Below are 13,493 nucleotides of genomic sequence, written 5' to 3'. Positions count from 1 at the left end.
CTCCTGGGATCTTGGTGCAATTACTGGAGCGAAGGTGCTAGAAGCACCTTTCAAATCGCAGGGGGTTCTACCTATTAAATTGCCAACCCGGTGATTTAAGGGGGAATCCCACCTCACGATGACACAGTGAATGACGCATCACGCACTCACCGGAAGTACAGCTGGAAGTTAAGAATTGAAGTGCAAATGACGAACAGGAAGGATGTTCAGATGCTGGCTGCCACGATAATGCACACACGCAAGTGCTAAAGACACTGTAATAAACAAGTCGTATGTACCCTCTGAGGTAGGTCAGGGACCCAGTTGGGTTCCAACGGGGTAGGTCCGGTTGGACCCTTTCAATCTACCGTGTAACTGGGCACTAACTGTGCAAATTGCCTGGTTAACCCCATTTTACACGGCAGTTTGAAAGTTGCCAATTGATTTGCCCATGCACTTTGCCATCTTTTCAACCAGGTGTATTGCTTTCAGTTGGTACTTTGGATCTGACCCCGTCTCTTGCGCTCATTACATCCACTACATGGACTTTCAATATTCTTTTCATCCCATGCAGTTCTTGAAAATGATTTCCTGATCCACATTGTGCACTCTCATTTCCAGGTGCAGGCAAGTTTCTTTGTTTGCCACTTATTGCTTCCATGATTCTTCCAAACCAAGGCAACTTCAACTATACTTTCTATTTTTCTGCCTTTTTGACTATGTGCCTCCTACTGTTGGCCATCCAACATTTCTTGTCTGGTTTTGAATAGGCCCATTGCAGATGTGCAGATAGGTTTCGAGAGTTAATTTTAACTTGCATAATTACCATCCTTCCCCTGGATCCACTGTTATTTGCTGATATCTGCCTTATCCTTCTACCACTCCTTTTTTATACCAACTCTCTCCCTTTTATATTCTGTCATGATACAGCTCTCTACCCGAAAAGTTGACCATCTCTTTCCCTCCATGAATGCTCCATGACCTCCTATATTCGTCCAGCATTTTTCTTTTTGCTCTGAGATTCCAGCATTTTTTTAAAAATTGAATTTCATGGTGCAGGGATACGTCCACTCACCTCAATTGGGAGGGATCATGCCAGTATTCTGATTTAGGATTTGTGTCTAAATTTCATCAACTGGTAGTTCTAAAACAGTATCTCCCTTGTATATTCTCAAAGATACTAGTTGATAATTAAAAATATAATTAAGGTGCTCTTTTCACAAGATAACGTGCTGAGCAGCCAAAATCCTTTCAATTTCTTTCATTTCATCTGTTCCCTTCTGGGCCTCTTTTCCCAAACGAGTTTGCAGCGCTAAAAGCAGTTAATCATCTGAAATAATCTTTAAAGGAGTAATTTTTGTATATGGACCAAGATTATGATTTGCATACAGGATGCTTTCATTTGCTTTTAGTTTTGTAGCTGCGCGCTACTCAAAAGAAAGAGACACTCATGAGTGTAGTCAGATTAAGCTCTCTGCTGTTATTGGGGCTCAAGCCTGACTTTTGTACCTCTCGCGTTCTCGTCATTTTCCCCCATTGCTGACATAATGACTTGCATAACAAAAGTGTGTTTCCTGTGCGCAGGTACCTTCCTGCATGACAATACCTTCTTCTCCGTGCATTCTCCCTGTCTGTTCGCACCATTTTGGGGTCGCTGGCCCTTATGCTGCCCTTGCCGTTCATCCATCAGTTCTCTTGCTAGGGCCAGTGCCACTGCACGGTCTGCTAGCTTTTAGGTGTGCCTGGAGCGCTGGTTTGATTGCGGTGGCGGGCTGCCACATGACCCTCCCCCCCCCCACCCCCTCCACCCCCTAAAAGAACCTGCGGTATTGTCCTTGGTACCTGGAGGAAGACTCTCTGCAGGCTTCGGTGGGCTGCCTCTTTTGCGTGGTGCTGGCGTCTCGACTGGGCACGCTGGATCCTGGTGTGCCAGCTTTAACCTGCCTGTGGTGAAGACCTCAGTCCTGTCTCCGACCTCCAACTCAAACGTGGCCCAGTTGTTACAAACAACCCGGAACGGACCCTCGTACGGCCTCTGCAGTGGTGGGCAGTGTGGACCCCTGCAAATGAAAGCATACTCACAGTCCTTTAGGTCTTTGGCTATGTTGGTCCATGCCTGGCAGGTGGAATCAGGGCCAGGTTGCTGACTCTTTCCCTCAGTTTGTGGATGAGTGCTGCCACGCCATCCTGCCGTCCGCCCGGAGAAGGTATGAATTCCCCCAGGACCACCAGTGGAGGTCTGTAGATATTAATTCGGCTGAAGAGGTGTTGAGGTCCTCCTTGGGCACCGTGCAGATATCCAACAGCTCCCATGGAAGCTCGTCTACCTAGTTATGTCCTTGAAGACTAATCATGAGTGCAGCCTTGAGATGTCTATGGAAGCACTTCACTAGCCCATTTGACTGTGGGTGATAGGCTGTTGTGTGGTGCAGCTGGGTGCCGAAGCTGACGAGGTCAGACCACAGGCTGGAGGTGAATTGGGCCCCTCTGTCCGATGTAATGTGGGATGGTAACCCAAACTGTGCCACCCAGGAGGAGATGAGAGCCCTGGCACACGAGGTTGTGGATGTGTTCGCCAGCGGGACTGCATCCAGCCACTTGGTGAAACAGTCAATCATCGTGAACAGGTAGTGGAAACCCTGGGATACCGGCAAGGATCCTACTATGTCCACGTGGACAGGGTTAAACTTTCGCTTCGCTGGCTCGAAGTGTTGTGGTAGGATCTTGGTATTCCACTGCACCTTGGCTGTTTGGCACTGCTTGCACACCTTCCACAAGGTGGTGATGTTACCTGTGCCAACTGGGATGTCCTGGAGCTGCAGTCCCGATATGGCTCCCCTGTATTGGGGCATCTCTGTATTGTCTTGCTGCGCTTCTACCTCTTCCATGAAATCCACTCCTCTTAAGAGTGCGTGGATACTCTGTCTGGACAGTGCATCGTTCACCATGTTGTCCTTGCCAGAGACGTGCCTTACATCTGTGGTGTACTCCGAGATGTAAGACAGATGACATTCTTGGCGGGCTGACCAGTAGTTCAAGATCTTGGCCAAGGCGAAAGTCGGGGGCTTGTGGTCTATGATGTCCATAAAAGACCTGCCTTTGAGGATGGCTAAGTACAGTACCAGTAGCTCCCTGTCAAAAGCGCTGTACTTTATTCTGGAGGACGCAGATGTTTGCTGAAGAATGGCTGCCACTCCCTTTGATCTACTGCTCCAGAACTCTGCTGATCACCATTCCTGAGGCATCCACCATCAGGGCTGTTGGGAGCGTTTGCCCTGGGATATGCCAAAAAATGGCACCTGCCAGAGCTTCCTTGGCCTTCACGAAGGTCTCCGCTGACTTCGACTCATGTGATGTCCTTCGCCTTGCCTGCCATCCGGGCATACAAGGGCCGCATCATCCAGGCAGCCGAGGAGATGAACCTGTGGTAGAAGTTTATCATCCTCATGAACTCCTGTAGCCCCCTGGTCTGCTGGGCCTATGAAACTTCCAGATGGCCTCTATCTTGCTGGGTAGTGGTGTGGCCCCTTCCTTGGTTATATTATGGCCCAGGAAGTCAATAGTCTCCAACATGAACTGGCATTTGGCTGGGTTGATCGTCAGTCTGAACTTGCTCAGCTGGGGTGTAGAGGTTGTGGACGTGCGTCAAGTATTCTTGATGATTCCTGCTCGCCACGAGTGTGTCATCTAAGTAGACAAAGGTGGCATCCAGGTCTTGGCACACAGCGTCCATTAGCTGCTGGAAAGCTTATGTGGCATTCTTCAACCCAAACGGCATTCACAGGAATTCGAACAGACTGTATGGGGGGATGATACCAGTCTTGGGGATATCATCAGGATGAACGAGGATCTGATGATATCCCCACACGAGGTCCACTTTGGAAAAGATCTTTGCCCTGTGCAGGTTAGCTAGAAACTCCTGGATGTGCGGCACAGTATTGTGGCCTCATTGAGCTGACGATAGTCGCCTCATGGTCTCCATCCCCCAGTGGCCTTAGGTATCACATGCAGGGGAGAAGCCCGTGGGCTGTCTGACTGCCGTACGATGCCGAGCTCCTCCAGTTTCTTGAATTCCTCCTTCGCCAGCTGGAGCTTCTCCGGAGTGAGGTGTCTTGCTCATCCGTGGAGCAGCGGACCCTGGGTAAGGATATAATGCTGTACCTTGCCGGGGCATCCCCGTGATGAAATAGGGGGTGAACACTGTCGAGAACTCAGCCAGGTCCTTGGCGTATTCATTGGTGGATCGCTGCATGGAGTCCAGGTGTACCATAGGTCCGGATGGTGCTGCTGTTGGCAGCCATCAACGTGGGGCTCAACTGCCATGTTCCTAGTGTCCTGTCCCAACAGGGCAGGACGCTGACTTCTGTTCCTGTGTCCACGAGGAATTGCTGCCCAGACTGGCGGTCCCAAACGTACAGGAGGTTATCTTGTTCGCCAGCCATCATGGCCATTAGCAACGGATGGCCCCGAAATTTCCCTGAAATGTGCATGACGGCCTGCATCGGCAGGCACCGGAACCCTATCACTGGTGCTAGCCTTCCAATGGGGACTCCTGGATGAAATTGGCCACCCGGGTCACTGTTTCCTGGTACAGGGTGCTCACCATGTGGTTGTACCAGGTGGACTCTGCTGTGATCTGCCAGATCCGAATCTGCACCTCAGCCTGATCAAACCACGCATGGCTAATTGGTCCAGAAGGTCATCAGCTTGAGAGCAACTGTATGGTCCCTCTCTGTTGGCTGTGCAGCAGAGGCCAGCACCATTTTGGGATCGTTGGCCTTAACGCTGCCCTTGCCGTTCGTCTGCCGGTTCACTTGCTAGGGCCAGTGTGGTCTGCTGGCTATTAGGTGCGCTCACTGGTTTGATTGCAGTGGCGGTGGGCCACCACAGTTTGCTTAGTTTATGGTTGTGCGTTATCATTTAATCATTTAATCCCTGATCATTTAATCCTTCTTATGCGAGTCTGGCTTTTATCGTCTTATTTCTCGCCTTCAGCCTCATTATTTACATTGCTGAAGATATTTTGCAAACTAATCTACTGCCATTGGAATTGCTTTGAAAGGTTCATACTATTATCATCATACCAGAAAAACTCTAAATTTGGTTATTTGGGACTCTTGTTTGTAACTGGATTCGTGACTTCCTCATGAGGAAGAACCAAATCAGTGCAGATTAGCAACATCACCTCTTCCTCACTGACAATCAGCATGGGCCCCTCGAGGCTGCATGCTTAGTTCCCTGTTCTTTTCCTTCTGTAACCCAGTTTGGCTCTAACTCGTTCTATAACTTCATTAACGACACTATCGTTGTTTGCTGAATAACAGGAAATGAAGTGTTAGAATATCGGATGGAGATCAAAGATCTAGTTGGATGATGTCAGACCAACAATCTTGCTCTCAACATTGTTAAGACCCATGAACGTAAACATATTGTGGATTTTAAGAAGAAGAGGGCAGCAGGACAATGCACTTGGTCTTAATTGGTCATCATTAGAGAGTAATAGTTTCTTAAAGTTCTTTCTTGTCCACTTCTCACAGGACCGCTCCTGGTACCAGCATGAGGCAATTATGAAGAAGACACACCAGTATCATCACTTTTTAAAGAATCGCAGGAGATTAAGCAGGTTGTCCAATGCGCTCTCAAACGTCTATAGGTGTACTGTGGCACGTATAATGACTAGATGCATCACAGCCTGGTTTGGAAACTTGAATGTTCAGGAATGTAGAAAGCGACAGACAGTGGTCAACCCAGCTATGTCCATCACAGGCACTGATCAATGCACTATATGCAGCGTTGTCTCAATAATGAAGCCGATGTCATAAAGAATATCAATATGGTTGCACTGCTGTCATGGCAATGCTGCTGGTGGTGCAGGTCTAGGAAGAGCGGGTGAGTGGAGTGGTCATGGGATTCTTCGCTCCTGTGTGGGATCCTACTGCCCAGATGTCTTTTCTGATGATCCTGTACAGGTTTGAATTGCCTGGTTAATGGGGCCGACAATGAAGATCCTTGAAAGTCTGTGCCCAAGATAGCAACCCCACATTCACCAGCCCAGACCTTGGGGGTTACAGGCTCTAAGGAACCAATGGATCAATGTAGGACATGTGAGCGAAAAGACCACCCTCTTCCCACCAAGTGAAAGAGGCCTAGGAGAGGAACCTGTAGTGTACAAAATCACAGCAACTGATCAGACTCCAGCTCAGGGTTCCATGGCCAAATGCCTCACACCAAGCTGTAAGGCTGCTGATAAACAACCTCTAGAAACCAGCTATCAGGTCCAGGATTTGTGAAGGTGTGATAGTGAATGGGGCTCAGAAAGGGCATCTGGCACTAACATCTACTTGATGGCTGGAGGTTCGGAACCAGGGCACAGGAGGGTGACTTGAATGCTTGGATTCACTACTGAGGTTGCAGAAGTGCAGGAGGCTTTGGCATTGGAGAAGCTGTTGAAATTCTCTGATACTTGGTGTCTCTGATGACACTTGCTTCTCTTTCTTGGTTTCATAGAAGTGCAGGATGAGTAGTACCTGTTTGTTTGTTGGAGGGCAAACAAAGGATAAAAGATATTTCTATATTTTATGTACATGACAGTAAATGGAATCTTGAGGAATACTCATCATCCTGGTCATGCTCACTTCTTGATGCTACCTTCAGGCAAAAGTCGATTCAAGAACTGATCCTTTTCTTACAGTCATGAGGCTCTTGAACCTTCCTCTACTACTCTAACTAGAACACTGCTTCAGAACCAAAGATCTGTCCACACTGTTGTAACATTGCTTTTTTTTGCACTAGCTTCAAATGCAAATATTTATCTATCTTTTTATCGTTTTCCTCTTAATTAGTTTTTAATCTTAATTTTGTGCAGTTGCAACATGTAACAATTTCTGTACATTTTTACTTGGGTGCATGACAATTAACTTCTCGACTGGACTGAGAACCTCTTCTACTTTCTTTATTCTGCAGGAAATTCAGCAGGTAAAATCTCCTGAGGACTTGGAAATATTTATGCTGAAACATGGAGAGAATATTATTGATACTTTAGGAGCTGAGGTTGACCGATTAGAAAAGGCACTTAAGGTAAATAACAGTTTTCCCCCTTGTATAATCTATACAAAGTAAATACAAAATAGAATTTTAAGAACCATGTGTTATGTAAATAAATTTAGAGTTTTGATTATTAATTGAGCTTTACATACAAATCTGGAACAAGGAATTTAGCAACATGGCCAGATTAAAATAGTAATTTTTTTAGTTGCAGATTCTAACATAAGAATTGGCATCCATATTATCTTCTTATTTTAAAATAATAAGTGTTCTCTACAAATACAGGGTATGCGCCACTTTACGTCCATGATACTTTCTGTAAAATTGGGCATTATGTGGGCGTTGTGCGAACATCACATACTTAGCAAAGCTATATGGGATACCTGTAAACTTTTAATTGTAAGTAGGGATCAGTGTGGGGATGAACACAGGGCTGTAGGCAGAGAGCAGGGCAATGGGATCAGTGTGGAGACTGATATGGGGCTTTGGGGAGAAAGAGGGGCAGTGGGATCAATCTGGGAACTGACACAAGGCGTGGGGAGAGCGCAGGACAGTGGATTAGTTGGGACTGATATAGAGCTGTAGGGAGAGAGCAGGGCAGTGGGATCAGTATGGAGACCGACAAGGGGCTGTGGGTAGAGTGCAGGACAGTGGGATTAGTTGGGACTGATACAGGGCTGTGGGAAAAGAGTGGGGCAGTCAAATCAGTTTGGGTATACAGTATACAATTTCCCAAAGCTAGTGATCACTTTTTCTTAATTGCTGTGAATTTGCTCGCAGTAACTGAATAATTATGGGGCCACGGATGTATATGTGGTCATACGGACCAAATGTACGCTAGGTGGCACATACCTGTATATGAAATAACATCTCAAATATTTAGATTAGTATCTTTTTACTGGAACACATTGGTTTAATTATAGTCATTGCATTATACACTTTTTTCTTTAAAGAAGCCTTGCATATAATTTTAAATGATTTTTTTAAACAGCAAAAATATCCAGATGTTCGCCACGTAGATTTGGAGATCTTATGAAGATGCCAGGAATGTCTTATGAAGATCATTGCCAATACAGGAAAACTCCTCCATTATTTCAATGCTTGTAGTCATTATAAGCTACTTTGATGTTTTTCTTCAAGACATTTCACAATCCAGTTTGTGTTGGTTAGCAAAGTTGCAGTGGTACAGAGAAATCGAATGTGTTGTACCATGGTTCAGGAAATAATTCTAATGATGATCATTAGCTGTACTACTATTTTGAATCTCTCCTGTCTGTCCATCAGAATACTGTCAACATGGTTGTGGAGACAGGGCAGGATCACGACAGGAGAGGTTGAAATGGGCAACTTTTGACACCTGTTCACAAGTTGAATTGATGGACTAACTTTCTATTGAACAGTTTGTTTGCTTTACTAATCTAAAATTTTCCTGATTAAACAGTGCACCATTTTGTTTAATCTTGTTCAGATTTGACATAATGCCAGCCATAAAGGGGAAAGCTAACTTCAAATAAAACCTTTTTAATTCTGGATCTATTGAGTTTACTGGTACAATAAACAAATATTCAAAATTATACATTGGGGTGGGAGAAGGCCAGCAACTTAATTTCTTACAGGCTTTGCTGTGATTTTCTTTTGAATCTAGAAGAATATTTTGGAAAGCACGAGAAAAATATTTATTATTAAATATTTAAGTTTAAAGTTGGTACTCGTATCATGTTTTCTTTTTTGGTATTAATTTCTCAAATTATAAATCCTTTCATTTGACATAAAATCAGAAACCACTGAAACTAGCTTTTTTTATTGTAGTTTCTGGGGAAATTCAACAATGTTGCTTTAGAGCGAAAATGTTCTCCTGTATACATACAGTAAGTGTTCACATCCACACAGGAAAATATGTTTATTAATGTCAATCTGGGCACGGAAGCAAAAGTCGAGGTTTTCAAATTAGAAATTGCAAGTCTTTTGTTTTCCTGGAAATGTACTAAAATTACGCATGTCTGTTCATTTAAGGTACAAATTATTTGAATTTAGTGATATAAACTATTTATAGATATATTTATGAGATTGAAAATTACTGGAATGCCCATAATTGTTCATCTTTCCTGACAGCACTGTGCAATTTGGTGTTTAAGGTGCTAAGAAAGTCTTTGTTCTGTTTTTTTTTCAAAAAGAAAAAGGAGTGCTAGATACAGTGATTTAACAAATCCATTTGCTTCTGGGACTTGGTGGAAGCAAAAGAAACTTCCATCTTTCTGCCATGTATAGAAGAGGCCCAATTTGAAAACAGTAGCTCTAGATAAATCATGTCTGTAATTAAACTTGATTTTTGCTACAAATTGCTGAGGTGCTTACAGGTGACCTCCACATTTGCATTGTGGGAATTCATCCTTCTTGAATTCACAGATCACTACCGAAAAATTGAAAAAAGGAATAATGATCATTTTCTGAATTTGTTTTATTTTTAATTCAGGTCTTTTTTGATACACGCGCAAATGATGGGGCTTTGGGTTTTGAAATTCATGATATAATTTTCTAGGAAAACAATCACCAACATCTCTCCCTACCCCTTGCATAATGTGGAGGTCACCTGTAATTTCAGGACATTTGTTATGCGTTGTTAAAATTTGTACTTTTTTATTAGGGATCAGGATTTGAGACTGGAAAGATCAGCATTGAGTCCTTAACTGGGTGTAATTGGTATGTCAAAATAATGACCTTCAATTGAATATTTTGAGTACTTAACAATATTTTCAATTGCATAGGCAATTTTTATATGTGCAGAATACTTGGCCTAATTTTTTTTCATCACTGTTATTCCAATTTGTTTTTATATTAGGCTTGCCTTCAGTAAATAGGCTAGAATGATATAAAACTGAATGTAATTGATTTGTAGTGACACTGTTTCCTTAACGCCCTACCACCACCTCCAATTAAATTTCAAGAAAACATAAATCAAAATGCATTTAGCTATTCCTCCAATAATTAAAACGCATCAGAGAAAAAGATCAATTATTATCTTAAAACCATATTTGTGCCATTTAATGACGCACTGTATATTTTACAATTTCATTACTTTAAGTTGTAAATAAACTACCATGAAAATAGGTACACCATTACCATAATGGCTAAATGTAAAAATAGCACAAAGTGCAAAATCTTACTTACCATCATTTTGAAAAAATGTCACTTAAAAGAATGCCTTGCTTAAAATAGAACAAAAAAAACTTACCATCTTTGTCAAATGCAACAGACTTTTTACAATAAGGTGATCATAATAATTCCCTTTCATCATCTGTTTATTAGTAAGTCTGGCCTCAAGTCTGTCGTGCTCTGCACCATTCATTTTATAGAAAATTCATACCTTTCTAAAGCTCAGTGTTTCATATAAGATCAATGCTTCAATTATTTAAGCAGGTGTATCACCTGAGTTAAGATGGTTGCCTTTAGATATGTACATGGGTTCATTTCTAGACAGCCAAACCACTTTCTTTGTTCAATCCTAAAGCAACTTGTTGATTCCCACATCAAGAGGGTATAGAACTCCTATCACACAGTATGGTGTATTGTAATCTTCTAGCCACCTCTGCAGGGAATTCTGATTTTAACCATATGGAGGATCACTGAATCAAAATCAGTATTGCCTTTTTTCATAATTGTGGCTTTCAGACTTTTCTAGCCGGTTTCTTACCCACACTTCCACCTTTGTTCCTGCATCCGTCCTATGCACCTCAATGCCATTGGGTCATTGCTCCTTTTGCAAAATCTTCTTTTAAAAATAAACTGGGGTTTTCGTCTAGATTTTTCTTTCTGGTTTTATTGATACTGTGATTAAAAACAGAAGATGCTGGAAACACCCATTAAATCAGGCAGCTGATGTGGAGAAGAATAGAGTTGATCTTTCAGGTTGAAAACTTAGAATTGGTAAAGAAAGAAAAGTTTTGTGGAGAGGTTGGGGCAGATGCAAAAGGAAAGTATCTGATAGATTGTCCCCAGGGCAACATTCCCTTTACACCATCTGAAATTTTTTTGTTTATTTATTGAAAAAATTCATTTGGCTCTCTTTGGCTGTCAATAATTTCATTTATAAACGGTGGTTTCATAAACATTCTATTATTGATATTAAGGGTGTGTGGCAGATGATGTTTGTTCTCATACGCCATCATGTTGAAATAATGAGACCATACCTGAAGTTGTCAGCCAGCGAAAAGCATTTATTACAATGTTATCAGGTTTAATAGAGACACACAACATGTGACCTGTCAACATGACATCTGAAGTGCAAATTACCTCATGATGAAGCTATGTTGAGTAGGCCAGGGCTTCTCAGTAGACCTACGGGTGCTGCTGAGTCATTATGCTTCATGGCTGTCGTGGCTAGTTGCCAGTTTCCAGGAGGCTGTTGGGTCTAGCTGTCACAAGACAGGAGCTGTTAGCGCTGTTTCTGCCCACTCCCTCCAAGTGTACCGTTACAGGTGAAGCAATATTGATTAAGTCCCATGTTTTAGCAAGTTGCTGATAAAATGTTTTAGCTATTAAATATTAAAGGGTTAGATTGCATTTAGTATCAGAGTGATGACAAGTGTGTAATTATGATACATTCAGCTTGAATCAAGACTGATTCACTGGAGTAAACTTGATCCAACTACCTTCACATTCTTAATCAATATGATTTATTTATACATTGATGAATAAAAGTTGGCATTTTTTTAAGGTAAGTTGGGTTTTGAAAAATATTGGTGCCTAACAACAGTAATTTTCTTAGGCAAACACTGGCATAAGTTGCTCTGTTTTAATGATTAAAATGGATTGCAAGTTTGCAAGCAGTTCTGTTGTGGCTTTCTGGCTGCTGTTTAGCATTTTTTGCATTTTTTTTTGCTGTCTCTTAGCAACATATTTGAGCCATGTTAGAAAGGTAACGTAGGTTTAGTTCTCTTGTTCTGCGGAGAGGTTCCTACTATTTCTGTTGACCATCTAACAATGTTTTAATGGCTTGTAACAACATATAGCAACTGATAATAACATTAACAATGTGTAATATCGTTTAATAAATTTTGGGAAACTCAACTCAACTTTAGTATGAATTTGTTTGAACAAGTCATAGACAACAACAACTTTTCTGATTCTCCAAGCAACTATAAAGGGAAGTAGTCGCTACAATTATTCAGTAGAAAAGTTGGAAATTGAATTTGGACTGAATCAAATGGGCTCTGTTCAGAGCATTTTGAACTGAAGGAGGCACGATCATCAGCAACATCATGAAGGCCATTGAAGAAGCGGTAAGCCTTACTTAAGGATACCTTTTATGTGTTTATTCCAAGTTAGAATAGAGTTTGAGAAACTTCTGCTTGTCCTTTGAGAACTGTTTTGGAGTTATTGTGCAAGTTTGATGTATGAATATGACGGTCGATTGGATGAATAATGGCAGCTGCCCCTGAGGAGCTACGTGTTGAGGTCGAGGAACTTAAAGAAGAATTACAATGTCAGGGATTAGATTCTAGTGGAGCCAAAACTACTCCAAGCAAGACTTAAAGAGGCAATAAAAAGAGAAGGTTACAGCTACTGGAAATACAAATCCCACAGAACTACTGCAAAAAATAGCAATAGAATTTAAGAGCAGCCATTTGGAATTGTTTGAAGATGTGCCACAAGATGGTTGTATGGAGGATGGGCAATTCAGAGTGGAGACAAAGTCAGATGTTAAGGCAACATCTGAAGTAGAGGATGATATACTACCAGTTGATAGAGAAAGCAGGAGAAGCAAAAGGAGTTCTAGATCAGGCTCCAGAGTTTCAAATACTGCATCTACAAGTTTAAAGATTCAGGCTGACGCAGCAGCTCTAAAGGTGGAAAAAGAAATGCTTCAAAATAAATTGGCCTTGGAGGAGCATATAAGAAGATAGGAGCAGACAAGGAGGGAGGAGGTGCAGCTAAAAAGAAAAAGGATCATCTGCAACTGGATTATTGTTAATCAGGCCAGGGCGAGGGTACTCGAAGACTCAGGGGTAACTGGCACTCAAATTATCTAAAGCGCTCTTTCAAAGAGGATGATGCAATATCATGGTGGAGATCGGCCATCTAAATATGCTAATCATTTAAAATAAATTATCCCACTGGATGAGAGAATTATGAAGAAGTTCAGTTGTTGAATACCATAAAAGATGCGATAAAATGGCTACTTTTATGGATTTGGTGGAGCTCATTGAAAAGCAAGTGGATGTTGTCACAGATTCAGTGTATGGAAATATCAAAGGCACTCAATAAGCAAAGAAGTTGAGAGATCCAAATCATACCCTTAACCAAAATCTTTTGGGGAAATAAAGTACATTTGCCTCCTCCTTGGCTGTTGCAGATAAAGAAATTAAGGAAAAAGAAAGTTTGCCTGCTATGAAGAATTTTTTTTTTCCCTGAAACAATAAGCATAGTTTGGAAAAGTGTCCACAGTTGGAAAAGAAGACACAAAGTGAGAA

At 42.1% G+C, this 13,493-nt stretch overlaps 1 protein-coding gene across 3 annotated transcripts in view; it reads left to right on the top strand.

Annotated features, from left to right (window-relative positions):
• slc30a9 (solute carrier family 30 member 9) overlaps positions 1-8,727 on the top strand; it is a 125,367-nt gene extending 116,640 nt beyond the window's left edge. For all 3 annotated transcript variants that reach the window (XM_069924790.1, XM_069924792.1, XM_069924793.1), the window contains 2 exons: positions 6,943-7,056; positions 8,015-8,727. In XM_069924790.1, coding sequence (XP_069780891.1) covers positions 6,943-7,056; positions 8,015-8,059 — 159 coding nt within the window. In that variant the 3' untranslated portion in view covers positions 8,060-8,727. The remainder of the gene's footprint in view (positions 1-6,942; positions 7,057-8,014) is intronic.
• The last annotated feature ends 4,766 nt before the right edge of the window (positions 8,728-13,493 follow it).

Source organism: Narcine bancroftii, chromosome 3 (genome assembly GCF_036971445.1).
Source record: "Narcine bancroftii isolate sNarBan1 chromosome 3, sNarBan1.hap1, whole genome shotgun sequence".
Lineage (NCBI taxonomy): Eukaryota > Metazoa > Chordata > Chondrichthyes > Torpediniformes > Narcinidae > Narcine > Narcine bancroftii.
Note: the sequence above shows the minus strand (reverse complement) of the source record. Positions and strands in the feature narration are given on the sequence as shown.